Genomic DNA, 18,705 nt, shown 5'->3' on the forward strand with positions numbered 1-18,705 from the left:
TCTAAAAGTAGTGATTTTACTGCTGAGTTTCTTAGAGGAGCCTGATTGTTTTGGTTTATTTTATGTTTTAAACAATTATATTCTAGTGATTCACAACCCAAGCTAGGCTGTGGTGCTTTCAAATTCTGTAATCACCTACGAAGCTTTCAAAACATAAAAATGCCCAGATTCAGTCCACACTTGCTCAATTAGAGCTTCTTAATGGTGAAGCCTGGGTGCACGTGTGCATGGGTGCCCATGTGTGTTTTAAAGCTCCATGGGTGATTCTGATTTCACTAGAAATTGTGCTGAGACTTTATTTTCCATATATCTGTGACTAAACTGGAACCATTTTTGTTTAGTTTTGGCAGTAAATTATTTTTAATATAACAGTATTTTTTTCCACTGATACTTAATTCCTGTTCTTCCCTCAAAGTCCTTTCTTCTCCTCTCCTTCCAACAAAATAGTAGATTTCCTGTGTTTGGATAGTTACTGATTCTTAAATGGAGAGTAATTTTTTTCTTCCAGTTTTATTGATATACAATTGACATATAGCGTTGTATAAGCTTAAGGTGTACAATATAATAATTTGATTTACATATGTACATCATGAAATGATTACCACAGTAGGTTTACTGAACATCCATCATCTCATATAGATACAATATTAAAGAAATAGATTTTTAAAATGTTTTCCTTCTGACTGAGAACTCTTAGGATTTATTCTCTTTTTTAAAATTTTTTTTTTTAATATTTATTTTTTTGGCTGCATCGTGTCTTAGTTGCGGCACGCGAGATCTTTCTTTGTGGCGCCTGGGCTCTTTGTTGCAGCGTGCAGGCTTCTCTCTAGTTGTGGCCGGCAGGCTCCATACCGCACAGGCTTAGTAGTTATAGCAGGTGAGCTCAGTAGTTGTGGTGCGCAGGCTCCAGAGCGCGTGGGCTCTGTAGTTAAGGCACGTGGGCTTAGTGGCCCCGCAGCATGTGGGATCCTAGTTCCCCGATCAGGGATCGAACCCACATCCCCTGCATTGTAAGGCGGATTCTTAACCACTGGAACACCAGGGAAGTCCCTCTTAGGATTTGTTCCTAACAGCTTTCATTTACAACGTACAACAGTGTTAATTATCTTTACTGTGTTGTGCATTACATCCCTAGTATTTATTTATCTTATAACTAGAAGTTTGTACCTTTTGACTGCTTTCATCTAATTCCGCCCCCCCCCCCACCTCTGATAGCCACAAATCTGATGTCTCTTTGTTTGTTTTTGAAGTATAATTGACCTACAACACTGTATTAGTTCCTGGTACACATCATAGTGACTCAATATTTCTGTACATTTCAAAGTGATCACGATGATTAGTTGTCATCTGTCACCATACAAAAAATTACATAATTATTGACTATATTCCCCATGCTGTACATTTTATGCTTGTGACTCAGAATTTCATAACCAAAAGTTTATACCTCTTAATCTCCCTCACCTGTGTCTCTCCTCCTCCCACCACCACCCCCAGAGAGTAATTTATTTTATGAAGATAACTTGATAAGGGGAATTTTTGTTTAAAGTAGATGTGAGATATTTGTATACTAACTGGAGTGTGAAAATAAAGTATTGCTTAAATGTGCTAACTCCAACTTCTCTCCCATTCTCTCTCGAGTCTTCTCTAGTCAGGATTTTTCCCACTGCAGTCAGCCACAACTGCTCCTGTCAAGGTCATCAGTGACAGCATCGTTACTAAACCCAGTGGTCTTTCAGCCCTTGTCTTCCTTGATCTGTATCAGTAGCGTTTGCCGCTGTCAAGCACCTTCTTCTCTGTGAAACATTTTGTTCATTTGACTTACTATAGGATAATACACTAGGATTCCACCTCTCCTTTTATTCTTTGGTGGTTCTCCCTCATCTCTCTGACCTTTCACTTCTTTGTTCTTCCACTTCTTTGTTCAAAGAAGTGAGATCAAAGCCTCAGAGTTCAATCCTTGGGCCTTCTCTCTTTTCTGTCCTTACCATTCCCTAGATGATCTCAGCCAGCCTCATAACTTTAAATATTATTCTATGCTAATAGCTCCCAAATTTGTAACTCTAACCTGGACTTATTTCCTGAATTTCAAGCAGTTTAATTAACTGCCTACTTAACATCTCCATTTGAATGTTTACTAGGCATCCCAAGTTTACTCTGTCTGAAACAGCTTCTGACATTGCCCCGAACTTACTCTTCCTATCTCCATTAATGGCAGCTTAATCAGGCCAGAAACTTCAGAAATACCACTGACTCCTTCCTTCTTTCATATTTCACATCTAATTTGACGATAAATCCTGTCAACTCTAACCTTCAAAGTATATCAAGAATTCTTTTTTCTTACCACCCCCGTTCATTGTCACCACTCTGGCCTGAGCTACTGTCATCTCTTAGATGAATTATTGCAGTAGCCTACCTGCTTTCACCCTTGCCTATTTATGGTCTTGTTTTAACTCAGCATCCACTGGGATACAGTTTTAAAACATAAGTCAGATCATATGACTCCTCTGCACATGATCACTACCTATTTCATTCAGCCATCCACTGCCTCTCCCCCATCTCTTTTCCTTTTAGTTACCACCTCACTCACTCTGTTCCAGCCCTGCTGGCCTTCATGCTACTATTCTTTAAACATAGAAGGCATACCTTAGGGCCTTTGAACTTGCTATTCCCTCTGTCTGAAATTCTCTTCTCCCTGACTCCACAGTTAACTCCCTCACTCCCTTCAAGTCTTTACTCAGAAGTCTACCTTTTCAATGAGACTATCCCTGATCTCCCTATCTGAATCCACCCCCCAGCATTTCCTGTCTCTCCATCATTGCTTATATTTGCTCAAGGGGGAAATGAATAATCTAATATTAAGATATATAACAGCTAATACCTGCTGAAAGCTTATAATGTGCTAGGCATTGTTCTGAAAGCCCATTTATTTCTCACAACCAACTATAAAATAGGCACTAGTAGTATTCCTGTTTTCAGCTTAAAATACTTAGGAACAGATAGGTTAAATACCTAGCCAAAGGACAAGTAGCAGCGTCAGGACTCTCACGTAGGCAGTTAACAGAGCCCATGGCACTGTCTTTCCAGATTTTCAAAATAAACCCTCTGGAAAGATGCTTCAGGTTTATCTTGTACCTTCATATAACCCCTGGTGCACCACTGTAGGGGCTGTGTATGCCTCAGTTTGAGAAGCATGGAACTAGAAGATCACTCAATAAAAATAAATAAAAACAGGCAGCTATCACAAAAGAAATCACAATATAGATAATATATAGCTATAATTTGAAATAACTTGAAACAATAAAGTAATAACCTTGGTAGATATAGGAAGCACCTTTTTATTTTTTTCTTTTATTTTTGGCCGCACTGCGTGGCATGCGGGATCTTAGTTTCCCGACCAGGGATCGAACCCGTGCCCCCTGCCGTGGAAGCAGGGTCTTAACCACTGGACCACCAGGGAAGTCCCGGAAGACCTTATAAAGACACCTGAAGGTAAAAAAAGCTTTGCTAATGAATAAGGGATCTGTTTTGAGAGCTCAAAGCCTACAAAAAAAAAACAGGTTTCCCCAGAATGGGCCACTCAAATTATTTCTCTTTACTGAACAACCTCCAAACAGCTATAACAACCATGATCACTTTCTTTAAGCGTACCTACCTATGTAAGGAATTTCCTAACATTCGTATGGCTGTGTACCCTTGTGTTATGTGCATGTGCACACGGTACTGGGGTGGGTGCTGTTCTGCAACCTCTTATCTCATTTCCTTCTGTTTAACATGGAACTGGTGTTGACCAAGATTTCTGTATCATCCAGTGTCAAAATCTTGATCTAGTGTTTCATTGACTTGGTTCTAGTCAAATCAAAGGACTGTTCTTTCCAGCAAAATGCATCTCTTGCGATGTTAACTTATACATGTGTAATGCTTTACAGTTTACACAGCACTAAATGAGGTGACCCAAATAATACTGATATTTAAGTAAGGATCTTTTCTGAACTCTAATTTGTGTGGTGTGGGTAATAAAGAGAAAAGAAATATCCCTGCCTCCTGCAGTGAAATTGATCTTTCTAAAGCTCCTGAATCATACTGTTTCAGAGTAGAAGAGCAAGTTAAGCCAGGTACTAGAATCATGGGAAAATATTTTTCTCAAATTGAGGCGAGAACGTGCCTAAATAAATGTGGTAAACAAAACGCATTATTTTTCATTTATTTATCATTTAACATTTGAAATATAAATATACTACAATAAAAATTTCAAAAATGAGAATTTCTTTTTAAAGATCTATTGTTTCATACGCCCTCTGCTATAGAATGAAAAAAGAGGACAGTTAATGAAACTTCTTTCGGGACCCTGCTCATCTCAGCACCAAGTCTATCACCATCACCCCCTGTAAAGGAAGTAAATTATACTTTAGTCCTTAATCATTCACTGTCTTCTGAGACTTTCTGGTGTCCTCCCCCCATTCATAGAAGTTTGCTTTTTGTAACACTGGAAACTTCTGTAGGTGTGGAGAACAAATGCTCCACTCATTCAAACCAGTTTTCATGGTAGGGGATTGGGGGCAGTGGCCTGTGGTCTGTGTTTTGTTACAGTTGCCAGAGGCTCTTACCAAACTAACATTGCTGCCAAAAATGATTTCATCTTCTCCATTATCGCTACAGAAAGCATCTATGGCATTGATCTAGCTAAAGTAATAAGCATTTTTAATGATACTTTAATACTTTTTCTTCCAGTTATATTTATGGTCCCATTACATTGTCAAACAGCAACTATGACTTTAAACCTAAAATAGAAATACAAATAAGAAAATGTATGAGAGGAAATTAGCTTCTTCAACTTTCACATTCCTTGTCTTTTTTTTTTTTTTTTTTTTTTTTTCTGTACGCGGGCCTGTCACTGTTGTGGCCTCTCCCGTTGCGGAGCACAGGCTCCGGAAGCGCAGGCTCAGCGGCCATGGCTCACGGGCCCAGCCTCTCCGCGGCATGTGGGATCCTCCCGGACTGGGGCACGAACCCGTGTCCCCTGCATCAGCAGGCGGACTCTCAACCACTGCGCCACCAGGGAAGCCCCTCCTTGTCATTTTTTTCAGCAGTACTTCCCTCCAAATCACAACACCTTTCTATTTAATGAGATTTAATAAAAATGCTAATCATGACAAAACTTGAGGGGGCTAGATATTCTTTTCAAAAGGAACTAGAAATTAATTTAAATTTTAAAATTTGCACTTTGACTCTGATTCACCTGCTGATTGGAAATGCCTTTTTTCGAACGTTGACTCACTATGTTGACATTGAGGTCACATTAAATTAACTCAGTAGTTAAGCTTGACTTCAAACCACTTAAAGAATTTTTTTCCTTTCGAATCTGGCCTACTTCTCGTAGGTTCTTCCTGGTCTTAAGACTACTTACCTTTTTAATTTGGAGTAAATCTCAAGGCTGGAAGAGACTTGTTTCATCTAGAACTCTGCAACAAACGTTATCCAGTCCACTTACCCATCCAGCAGTTGGTCCTGCAGGACCCCTGTCAAGCGTAAACCCATTGTGTACTGCGTGCTTTCTGAGGGAGAAATTGCCTCCTAAGGCAGCACATTCCATTTCTGAAGAGTTCTGCCTACTAGCAAGTTATTTCCTATGTTAAACTGAATTTTCTACAAGTATTAATGAAAATAACATATCCATATGGTAAAAGAAATTTAACCCAAAAAAGGGAAGATACAATAAAAATGTCTCCTTTTGACCCCTGACCTGTCCCTTCCCCCAGCCATCCCACTGTTTAATTATCAGAGGTAATCTCCATTAGCAGTTCTTGATCCTCCTTCCCTTTATAATTACTCTCTCTGTCTGTCTCACACACTTTTTTTAAATGGGAATGCAATATATATGTATATGGGTATACATAAATACATATATGTGGCATTATATAATATGTACATACTCCACAGTATGTATAACATAAACATACTCTTTGGGGATATATTATATACATTTTTTGTTTAACATCTTAAGATCATTTTATTTTAGCATGTACGAATATTTCATTCTTTTAATTTACTTTTAAAAAGTCTTAGTCATTATTTTAACATTTATTGAGATAAAGTTCATCAGTCATTTACAGTGTCACAAGTCAGTGATTTTTAGTATAGTCACATGTGTGTAACCATCACCACAACCAATATTAGAACATTTTCATCACTTCAAAAAGAAGCTCTGTACCCTTTATCTATCACCTCCTATCCCATCACCTCCACCCTCAGCCCTAAGTAGTCACTAATCTACCTTCTGTCGCCGTAGACTTACATATTCTGGACATTTCATATAAGAGGAACTACATAATATGTAGTCTTTTGTGACTAGCTTTTTTCACCTAGCATAATGTTTTAAAAGCTCATCCACCTTGTAACACGTGTTAGGACTTCATTCCTTTTGATGGCCCATTATGCCATTGTATAGATATACTGCATTTTGTTTATTCATTCATCAGTTCATGGACTTTTAGGTGGTTTCCAGCTTTTGCCTATTGTGAATAATGCTGCTGTGAACATCTGTGTACAAGTTTTTGTGTGGACATATGTATACACATATGTGTAGGTATACACATAAGAGTAGAATTGTTGGGTCCTGTGGTAGCTCTGTGTTTAGCCATTTGAGGAATGAACTGTTTTCCACAGTGGCTGCACCATTTTGCATTCCCACCAACAATGTGCGAGAGTTTTGATTTCTCCACATCCTTCACCACAGTTGCTTTTTTCTTTGATTCTTGCCATCCTAGTGGCTGTAAAGTGGTATCTCATTGTGGTTTTGATTTACATTTCTCTGATGGCTAATGATGTCAAGGATCATTTCATGTACTCACTGGCCATTTGTATATTTTCTTTGGAGAAATGCCTGTTTATTTCCTTTGCCTATTCTTTAATTGGGTTATTTGTTTTTATTAGTGAGTTGTATGAGTTCTCTGTATATTCTAGATATAAGTCCCTTATATGATTTGCAACTATTTTCTCCCATTCTGTGAGTTATCCTGTCACTTTGATAGTGTCCCTGAAGCACAAGTTTTTAATTTTGCTGAAGCCCAAGTTATCTTTTTCCTTTCATTATTTATATTTTTGCTGTCATATCTAAGAATCATTTGCCACATCCAGGGTCATCAGGATTTACCCCTGTGTTTTCTCCTGAGAGTTTTATTGTTTTAGAGCTTAAATTTTGGTCTTTCATCTATTTTGAGTTAATTTCTGTGTAATGGTATGAGATAAGGGTCCAGTTTCATTCCTGTGCATGTGGCAGTCCAGATGTCCCATCACCATTTGGGCTGTTGTGTTGTTGCTGCAGAGTTCTCTCCTGTACCATAGGTGGCCTTTTCTTTTTCTTTTCTATACTGGAGTAGAGTTGATTAACAATGTTGTGTTAGTTTCAGGTGCACAGCGAAGTGACTCAGCTATAGGTATACTTGTATCTACTCTTTTTCAAATTCTTTTCCTGTTTAGGTTGTTACAGAATATTGAACAGAGTTCCCTGTGCTATACAGTAGGTCCTTGTTGGTTCTCTATTTTAAATATAGCAGTCCAGCACCATTTGTTGAAAAGACTCTTCTTTTCCCATTGAATGGTCTTGGGACCTTTGTAGAAAATGAGTTGACCGTAAACACATGGGTTTATTTCTGGACTTTCAGGGTTTTTTTTTTATTATCTGTATGTCTATCCTTATGCCATTACTACACTGATTATTGTTACTTTGTAGTAAGTTTTGAAATTGGGGCAGGTAAATTCTACTTTGTTCTGTTTTTAGATTGGCTCTTTGAGGTCTCCTGCTATTCCATATATAATTTAGAATCAGCTTGTCACCTTCTACAAAGAAGTCAGCTAGGATTCTATAGGGATTACACCAAAACATTTTTCTAAATATACTTGATTTTTTTTTTAAATGCAAACAGACCAAAAAGGGTTTATGATGGAAAGTTCCCCTCCCCGGAGACAACCAGTAGCTGGTCACAAACAGTTCATTTTGTGTTCTTCTAGAAATTGAAATTGTATATGAAGCATATGTATATTTATACCTTTTTTTATACAAATGAAGAATAGTATTTTACTCTCCATCTTTATCAGTGTTTTTGTTTTTATCTCTTTGAGAGTATTCCATGTCAGGCATTGCAGATCTGCTTCTTTTAAAAATGACTGCATAGGGCTTCCCTAGTGGCGCAGTGGTTGAGAGTCCGCCTGCCAATGCAGGGGACTCGGGTTCGTGCCCCGGTCCGGGAAGATCCCACATGCCGCGGAGCGGCTGGGCCCGTGAGCCATGGCCGCTGAGCCTGTGCGTCCAGAGCCTGTCTTCCGCAACGGGAGAGACCACAACAGTGAGGGGCCCACGTACCCCCCAAAAAAAAAAAGACGACAACGACTGCATAGTATTTTGTACCATGATCTCTCATCAGTCCTTTTTTGACAGATCTTAGGGTCTTGTTTTTACAAACTGCTGCAGTAAAAATTTTGTGCATACAAATTTTGCCTACACCCAAGTATGTTGGCAGAAGAGATTCCCAGGAGTGGAAAACTGCTGTGTCAAAGGATATGTGCATTTTTAATCTTGATAGATGTATCATTTAGGCTTGGTTATGCTGCTGTAAGAAACTGTGTCTTTAAACAACAAAGGTTTATTTCTAGTTCACTTGCCAATTAGATTAGCTGGTGGGCCCTTCTACATCATCCTCACTTAGGTACCCAGGTTAAGGGAAGCTCCATCTCTGTGCTTCCGTGATTGTTCAGGCAAGGCAAAGGACATACAGCAAATCAGCTCTGACTCCTTAAGCTTCTGCTCCGACACTTGTTACTCTTTAGAAAAAACAAGTCCACATAGCCACCCCTAATTCAGAGAGAATGGAGAGGCGCCGTTCTACCACATACCTGGAAAGCAGAGAGGCAGAAATATTTGGTGAAGGACACTGATGACCGCCTCAGTGCATGTTGCCAGTTTTAATTTTGAGACTCTCTCTAAAGAGATTCTACCAGTTTATACTCCTATATTTATACATGGGGAACATTTTTAGTAATATTTATAAGAATGTCCTTTTCTTCTTTCTCCCACCCATCACTATGTAGGTGATTGAAAAAAATACATCTTTGTCTGTCTGATAGGTAAAAATATATTGTTTTGGTGTTTTTAAATTTGCATCTTTGAATATGAGTGAGGTTGAGCATCTTTTCATGTATTAATTTTTAAACCATTTGTATTTCTTATTTTGTGAACTTGCTTGTTTTGTGCCTAGTCTGTTTTTTCTAATATGTTGTTACTTTTAACTTGGTCAATAAATTTTTTTGTTGTTTTATAAATTTTTTTATTTTTGTACATTCAAACTTTTTAATCTTTTTTTCCTCTGGCTTCTGTTTATGTTTAGAAAGCCCTTCTCCACTCCAAGATTTTGAGAGAAAAGAACAAAAATCTTGTGTGTATCTCCTCTTTAGTTATAGTGATACTCCTTGAAATCATATTGAACTGGCCTTATTTCTCTTTCATATGGCATCCCTTCAAAAACGTGAAAATAACTACCATATCCCCTTTTAAAGTATAAATCTTTCTAAGCTATAAACATTCCCAATTCCTATTATGGTTCATCCAGTTGTATTTCTTTGCGGCTCTTTAGGTGTCTGTAGGCCCCAGTTTTCTTTTTCTCTAAAACAAAGCTTTTAGACAGTATCTGTATCATAATGCTGTAAGAGTGCATGCAGCATCTTAATTATATGCAAATAAATGACAACAAAGTTGTCTAGCAGGGGTCCCATACTCATCTATTATTAATACTAATATATAAGTAATTTAAATTTCTTAAAAATAATTACAGAGGTTAAGCATTATTTTCATGGTTTTGTTGTAAAATGTGTTGCCCAGATTACAGGCCCAGTTGCAACACTGTTGCAAGATCTGATTTCAAGCTGTCCTTAAAAGTGGCAAAATAGATTAAAACATCAGCATGCTTTATTTTAAAGAGTAATTGCCGTCTCTGAATCTTGTGACTCAATCACCAAATAAGTGATTGTAATTATACAGTGGCATATAAAACATCTAAATATCCCTGCTGTCCGCAGTTACAGTCCAGAGAAATCTTGATTTATTTTAGAAGGTGACATTGTGCCTTTTGGGGTACAATGACTTAGGCCACATGGTACCACACTTGGGCATTTAAAATTGCCCTGACAGACAAAAATTTTAAAGACAGTAGAAATAAGTGTCTTCTGTTTCCAGTGATAAAGTTTATCTCCTTCACTCTCTCTCTTTTTTTTTAAATAAGCCTAAAATCTTTGTATCCATAAATGCCTGGTACGTTTTCCAATGGCAAAGGCATCTTTTTTTTAATATGCCCATCCAATTCTCTTATTTTTTTTTTTTTTTAACTTCTGGAGAAATTAGATGTCATTTACATTTATAGAATGCCTAAAATTAGTAAAGCTAGCGCTGTCTGAAACTTCAGGTGAGTTTTTCTATTTACAAATAAAGTTGAGTAATTAATTGTCTCCATTGTTTATTGGAAGCTGGCCAAAGTTCGGTAAAGACTACGTTTTCCGAGATTGCTGTGTGAAATATCTAGTATGCCTATAGAAGCGGTTTTAAGAGCCTTAGTATGTATTTTAAGTAACTAATTGTCAGTTATTTTAACAACCACCAGGGGGCGTTGCATGCCTAAATTACCTTTATTCATTAAAATTTAATTTTGACTGAAAGAAGATTTAAAACATACTGAGTATTTTTTCTCTACCTGTTATTCCTCCTCCTTTTTTGTCTATTTAAAAGGACAAGGTAGATAGTTAAGTTTGGAAAACTGAAGAAATCGTTGTATGATTGAAATGTTAAATATAACCCTTATTTCCTTAGTAGAACTGGCATATAAAAGAGCCATCTTTCTGCAGTGTGAGCAACCTAAAAAAGTCTTGCCATATTTTAAAATTATTAAAATTTTGCTAAGTAAAACGTATTAGAAGTACACATTCAAGGAGACTTTAAAATAAATGTCCAATTTTTGTTTTAACAGTATTTCCTAGACATTTCTATTTCATTTTACTATCCATTAAAAGTCAAATTATTGTTGTTATTTTACATTTAATAGGTATTTATCAAGTGCCTACAATGTTCAGGGTTAAAAATAGATACAAGATGATACAAAAATGTTTACCCTCAAGGAGATTGCAGTTTAATTGAGAAATGTACTTTATCATGAAAAATCTAAAATGCTGAATTTTTCCAAGTGAAAAATGAAATGAACTCATCTAACAGAAAAAGATTCCCCTTTAGTGTGAAATGATTTATAAATACGAAGTAATAATATGTAAGCTCTTGATGTAGTTTATTCCCTTTGTTTCCTTCCTTCACACTTCACTCATGGTAGTAATTTACTTAATGCCCTTTGAACTAGTACAAAAAGTAATTTCAGTTCCATTACGATTTAAATAATTTAGGATTACAGAATAGGGAAAATTAATGTGATTTGGCTGAATAATTAAAATATTATTACAATGCAAATATTACAAATGAAGCTGCAGCATAGTCTTTACCTGTGCCTTATTATGGTTTAACTACTTGTATATAATTGGATATTATTTTAATTTTATCAAGGTATACATACTTGTGTGTGTGTGTATATATATATATATATATATATATATATATATACACACACACATATATATTCTATGTATAACTACTCTATATAGACCACAGTAATATATCTAGGCATAGGTCTTTTTTTTTTTAATCGTCCATTTTTCTACATTCATTGGACCTTCAGTTTGAAGGCTAGTGTCTCCCTTCAGACCAGGAAATCTCCTGATTTCCAGTTTCTTACTGCCTCTTTCCAGAACTTACTTTAATCAGCTATTTAATGTCCTGGACCAATTTTCTATTTATTTCTCATTGTCATCTTCTCAGTATATCCCACTTCCTTGTCCTTCTGTTTTGTAGTTGAGATTTCCTTAAATTTTCTGTCAGTCCATGTATGAATTGTTCATTTCAGCAGTAATGTTTTTAACTTCTAAGAGCTAGTTCTCCGATTCCTTTTTCATAGCAGATTGCTGTTTTATGGATGCTCATTGTCTGAACTCTCTTAATGGTGTTCATTAGAAGTTGAGTTCTCTCATCTCCCTATTCAGTTATATTCACTTAGTCTGGGTTTAGTCTTTCTCTTTATCTAGGTCCTTCACATGTCAGATGTTGCTCAAATGTGTGGTGATCCTTGGCTATTGCTTCATATTTGAGAATGAAGGACTATGAGGGCTAAAAGCCCTGGGTGGGCAAGTGAGACTCGTCACTTGGCAGACTTTGCTTTGTGAGGAATAAGTGAAGAGCCTTGTGCTGCAAGAGAACACTCCACTATCACCACCTAGCATTCTTTGTGTATGGGAACCAGCTTGAGAAATGTGTGTTTGAAGGAGCCTTAAGAATAAGCATACAGCTACCTGCCCTTCCACAGGATTGGGAGAGATCAGCTGTTCCATAGAGACATCCAATTAACCCCCTTTTCTGGCCCACTCCTCACTTCTGCCTTCTGTTGTTACCTTCATTCTCCAAAGTCTGGAGCCTCTTTAGGTTTCTGCAGGCAAGTTAGCTGCCTCTTTGCAGTACAGTACTTGTCTATGAGACTGCAGCTTTCTCCTTCATAAACCTATGCCACTTCATCTACTTTCATTCTCCAGAAACTTGTTGAAATTTCTCGTCCATTTATTGCCTTCTTCCTATTTTTTATCATTGTTGGATTCTATCAGTTTTATTCCTCTGTCATTTTCATGGGGTTTCAGGAGGCAGAAGATTATGTAAATGCAATGCTCAATCATCTTTAAATGGAAGTCCTCGCTAATATAATTGATTCTTCGTATTTAATTGTTATAACTCCTTACTTTGAGGTTCTCTCCCTGCCCTCGTGGTATGAATTTTGACCACTCAGAGTGTAATATAGGTTGGGTTTCAATTTCTTAGAAAATCTGTTCTTATCCCCTCTCCATATATAATATTAAATAATATAACAAATGTATATCTTATTTTCTAATTCAGCACACATATGAATTATCACATATCATTAGAACCACTAAGTAAATGTGTTTTAGAAGAGTAGCCCCCGCTCGCGGCTACTAGAGAAAGCCTGTGCGCAGCAATGAAGACCCAGCGCAGCCAAAAATAAAATAAATAAATACATGTATTTTTTAAAAGTTGTGGGTTTTTTTTTTTTTTACATATTTAGGAAAAAACTTTTAGGGAGAAAATCTCCATTACTTTTAAGAAATACTGCTTTTAAGTAATCATTAATTTGAACAAATGTCTAATGCCACTTGAGACATGTTGGTAGGTGGTTAGGGTTTAGAAACGAAGGAAAGTGTATTACGTACTCCTAGTTCTCCTTTGCCTTGCCCTTCATTCCCACTTCGTGCCTCTGTCTTTCTCCTCTTATTATCCCACTCAAAAATTAACAGCCCACTCCTCATCTTTTTTAAGAGAATAAAATAAACCCTAATGCAGAATTCTTATATTTTGGAAATAGAGGGATAAAAGTCTGCAATTCAAATAAAATAAACCAAATTAATAAAAGCCTGACAGAACAAGCTTGGGGTAGGTATGGATGTACAGAGACATGGAGAGTTTTCTACCAGGAACATGTGTACCTCCAAAAACACTGCCCTGTGTTCTTAGAATATATATTAAAATGGGGGAGAGGGTAGCAAGAATCAGTCGTGGTTTTTAAAACTTGAAACATAATGCCCTAATACTCTTTTCTTCCAATAAGTAAGAAAGGAGAATTACAGAGGAAATACCTGTGGATTATATTAGTGTCAAATTTTTGTTGGGAAAAATTATGTATTGTTTAAAGTTAATTTTAAAGTACTTGAGCCTAACTAGCCTCCCGCACCTCACACCCTAATTCTGATTCTAGAGTACACTACCAGATTGAATGGCCTGAATGTATATAGCCTTTTCCTTATTTTTTAGATTCATGGAAATTTGAGTTTGATTGATGATGACTGTTTAGCATTAATCTAATCTGTTTAATCGACTTGACTTTTTCATTTTTAGAGGTTATTTATTGTATTTTCCAAAATCTGCCTGTTTTCTCATGGTAGAATCATCCCAAGCTGCCTTTTAATAGAAGTCTATTCAGGTATCTTCACTACCAGTCCAGTGTCCTAAGAAGTGAAGCTCACATTGTCCAGAGATGGCAGGAACATATACCAATTTTTATGGTTTAATAAGGTTTCCCAAGCAATTCATCATTCATGTGACAAGATTGATTGCTTATTTTCTTTCCTTATGAAATCTTAGGAAAATATTTTCACAAAATGTAATTGCAATATAAGAAAATGTGTTTGATTTATCTGAATGGTATTGTTTTTAATTTGCAGTTTGAGGAATTTAATGTTAACATTCATATGAATTGAAATCAGTTTTAGTTGTTGTGTACATCAAAATGGATTTAACCTAACTCATGTTCCCTTCTAAAATATCTATAACATGTCTATATTAGGATACCTTATGTATAGTCCAAACATGTCAGACTCTTTGGAGTAGAGGGGCTTATCCTTTCAAGGGGTCAAATTTGAATTAAATAGTAAGTAGGTTAATTGACTCTACTAGACCTTTTGAGCGGTTATAGGCAAAAATGCTGTCATTGGCCATATTAAAATCTCCCCCCCCCCAAAAAATGAGTGACATTTGTATGCTTAAATGATTAAAATAATTTTCAAGTAAAAATTTTGAAATTTTAAATGTTTAACTCACAATATTTCGTGTTATTTTTATCTTTGGGATTCTTGGCAGCCTCTTGTTTGTCACAGAAGTAGTCATTGTTTTGTTTTCCCAAGGCTGTTTAAAGGTTAATTGACTAACCTGGGTGGGTCCTCATATTTACTAATATGTATTGCAGCTCTTTTGGTACATCAGAAGGCCAGAATGGAACGACTTCAAAGAGAACTTGAGATTCAAAAGAAAAAGCTGGATAAACTAAAATCTGAGGTCAATGAAATGGAAAACAATCTAACTCGAAGGCGTCTGAAAAGATCAAATTCCATATCCCAAATACCTTCAGTAAGTCTTTCTTTCTCTAACTGTTGTGACTGCTATGCTTGAACATGAGAATAGGCAATCTGTCATAAGTATGAAAGCTTGATCTTGTTTTCTAGAAATGCTCTTAATTCATACTTCTTTCTCTGTCCTTACCTCCCCCTGCAAAATTTCACTCTTTCTAAGCTAATAACACAAGAGTTCAATGTAGATCCTTCTCACATGGAATTATTTTTCAGCTCGAAGAAATGCAGCAATTGAGAAGTTGTAATAGACAACTCCAGATTGACATTGACTGCTTAACCAAAGAAATTGATCTTTTTCAAGCCAGAGGTAAAGTTCAATGCATACTCAGCTGAAATTCATTTTTACCAACTCTTTTCCCATGGCTAAAACCAGACTTATCAATTGTGATCTTACTGTTTCAGATTTGACTTTGGAGTGTATAGTGCTACTTGGATTTTTGTTTTCACTCACTCTCCACTCCCCCCCAAAGTTATGTATTTGGTTGAGGAGTAATTTGATACATTGTATAGCCTTCAAATCCCCTTTAGTCATGTGTTAAGGGAAGACAGTGATTAGTATGTCTGGCTGTATTGTCAAAAGTATTGCTGTTATGTATTAGTATAATCTGGTACAATATTTAATAAGATTAAGATGTACGTACCTCATATACCTTTTTCCCTTTCAAGAATTATGCTTTTAAGAACATAATTTAAAAGGCATCGCCACCCTAATGGTACTTTCTTAATTGCTAAAATAGAGAAGAAAATAAAAATACGGCTTATATATTTTTAGGACAATGATAGTTTATTATACTTGAGCTATTCTTGACAAGCAATAACTGCTTATTGTAAAACAAAAAAATGTTTACAATTCAGTTCCATAGACAACTAAAAGGAATATTTATAACTTAAACCTAATTCTGAAGTTTAGAAATAATAGAAATATATAGAATGGAAAAGACAGGAAAGGGAAGAAGCCGAAAAATAAGCCCTTAATCATACTTCTTAGTATGTGCCAAAATCCATTAAACTGAAAGATGATTTGTTTTATTTTAGTAAGTAAGCTGTTTATCTTGAAACATTCATTGAAAATGCCATAATTTAACTTTGGAGAGAAAAAGGAAGTTAGTGCCAGTCTAGAAACTATAATTCTTGAACTTTGTTTAAAATCTGAAGCATTTTATTACATTACTACAAGGTTTCTATACTTACTTGAAGCCAAGCTATTTAGTTGCTTAAGACCATGTTAAAATTGAATTTTAAATTGTTAAATTTTAAGTTATCTTGTCACATAGAACAGGCGTCTAGTTCTAATTCTGTTACTGTCTTACTGGCATTAATTTGACTTCTTCCCCAATTTACCACTTAGACCTCTGTTATGGGTACTATATTATACCTATCTCAGCTGTTTTTGAAACCCTGACATGTAATTTGACATTAGAGGTGCAAAAAGTATTTATTTCTTCTATTTATACTGTGATATTTTTTAGAAAAAAAATATTTGGTTTTTTTAACAATTTTTTTAATATTTTTGAGCTATAAGCATTGATATACTTACTTTTTATGTATTTCAGGACCACATTTTAATCCCAGCGCTATTCATAACTTTTATGACAATATTGGATTTGTAGGTCCTGTGCCACCAAAACCCAAAGGTTAGTGTGTCCAGTAAGCGTGAGAACTGTTGCATTTTGAAAAGCAAGGTTTTGGAAAACCTTCCACTCTAGAAGTGCTTCAAACTTCGGCATTCTTGGGATGGATTCATTCGGAAGATATTTATTTTCACTTACATGCTGGGAATTGGAGGGGTGCAAAAATGTAATGTACTTAGCTCTTGAAAAGTAATATGCATGTCCTAAGGATTCATCATATACTCCCAAAATAGCAAATCTTGGCCAAAAAAAAAAGATCACCAGGTGCGGAAACTTGCATTCTTTGAAATTTTAGACAAACGTTAAGGAAGACACCTTAGGAAAGTTTATTTTTCATGAGTATTCTGTCCTATATAGTTTACGCATAGTTCTCTGTAATCAAAATACTCTGAATTTCAGACGAATGGTTTTTTAAAATAATTACCTATTATCATTTTTACATCACTGATATTCACAGACTGTATAGACACCAAACTAAGAAATGTCGGAACATTTGTGTGGGTTTTTTTACTCCAGGCATTAAAAAACATATAAAATGGGAATAAGAAAGAAACAAGTATGTTACTAGTTTTTTAGTTTGTTACAAGAATTTTCATAGTCTCTTTCAGTATCCTGTGCTGTCCACTCGTTTTTGTTCAAGTGTAATTTAATTAGGCCTAGCTTTATCTTCATATTTTTTAATTTAAATGTCTTTAAACATTGTTAGCTGGAACGTAATGAACTCTTATTACAAAGGAGCAAAAGTGAGATTAGGGTATTTGGCATAGTACATGGGGAAGCCAGTGTTCAGACATTGGATGCTATTTGGATGTTAATTGAATAAAGGAATAAAGAAAACAGTGGTATAGCCTAGCTTCCTAAAATAAGCAAAGTGGGTATTTTAGCCTCTAAGTGAGTTGCCTTAATACACTCTTTCTTACTGTCTTTCAAAAACTAAAATTTTCATATAAAAAGATCCTGTTTTGTTTCAACATAATCCAGTACTTATGTGTTGAGGTTAGGAGGGAGGTGGAATATAGATGAAATAAGATTTGTCTTGAGAGTTGTAGAAGCAGGATAAGTGCCTGAGGGTTTATTTCACCGTTCTCCCATGATAAAAAGTTCGAAAAGAAAAACTCCAGTACTTAAAAACCTTTGCAGAAAAGATAGAAGCTTGTGTACTGGCTACTTTGGGAGAAATAAAGAATCAGTCATTTTTGCCTTAAAGCTAAAATAGGGAGTTACTAGTTTCACTTATAGAGGTTTACTTAGTTCTTGAAATCAGTTCTACTTCACAATGCAGGGGTGTTTTTTGTTTGTTTTTTTAACATCTTTATTGGAGTATAATTGCTTTACAATGGTGTGTTAGTTTCTGCTGTATAACAAAGTGAATCAGCTATATATATATATACATACATCCCCATATCTCCTCCCTCTTGTGTCTCCCTTCCACCCTCCCTATCCCACCCCTCTAGGTGGTCACAAAGCACAGAGCTGATCTCCCTGTGCTATGCAGCTGCTTCCCACTAGCTATCTATTTTACATTTGGTAGTGTATATATGTCCATGCCACTCTCTCTTTGCCCCAGCTTACCCTTTCCCCTCTCCGTGTCCTCAAGTCCATTCTCCACGTCTGCGCATCTTTATTCCTGTCCTGCCCCTAGGTTCTTCATAACCATTTTTCTTTTTTTTTTAGATTCCATATATATATGTTAGCATACGGTATTTGTTTTTCTCTTTCTGACTTAACTTCGTTCTGTATGACAGTCTCTAGGTCCATCCACCTCACTGCAAATAACCCAATTTCGTTTCTTTTTATGGCTGAGTAATATTCCATTGTATATATGTACCACATCTTTATCCATTCATCTGTCGATGAACACTTAAGTTGCTTCCATGTCCTGGCTATTGTAAATAGAGCTGCAGTGAACATTGTGGTACATGACTCTTTTTGAATTACGGTTTTTTCAGGGTATATGCCCAGTAGTGGGATTGCTGGGTTGGGTTGTATGGTAGTTCTATTTTTAGTTTTTTGAGGAACCTCCATACTG

General features: G+C 36.0%; 1 protein-coding gene across 2 annotated transcripts in view; it reads left to right on the forward strand.

Moving 5' to 3' along the window:
* Nucleotides 1–18,705, forward strand: part of TAB2 (TGF-beta activated kinase 1 (MAP3K7) binding protein 2) — an 86,629-nt gene that overhangs the window by 58,338 nt on the left and 9,586 nt on the right. For both annotated transcript variants that reach the window (XM_033867827.2, XM_033867829.2), the window contains 3 exons: nt 14,883–15,043; nt 15,259–15,352; nt 16,599–16,679. In XM_033867827.2, coding sequence (XP_033723718.1) covers nt 14,883–15,043; nt 15,259–15,352; nt 16,599–16,679 — 336 coding nt within the window. The remainder of the gene's footprint in view (nt 1–14,882; nt 15,044–15,258; nt 15,353–16,598; nt 16,680–18,705) is intronic.

Source organism: Tursiops truncatus, chromosome 12 (genome assembly GCF_011762595.2).
Source record: "Tursiops truncatus isolate mTurTru1 chromosome 12, mTurTru1.mat.Y, whole genome shotgun sequence".
Taxonomy (NCBI): domain Eukaryota; kingdom Metazoa; phylum Chordata; class Mammalia; order Artiodactyla; family Delphinidae; genus Tursiops; species Tursiops truncatus.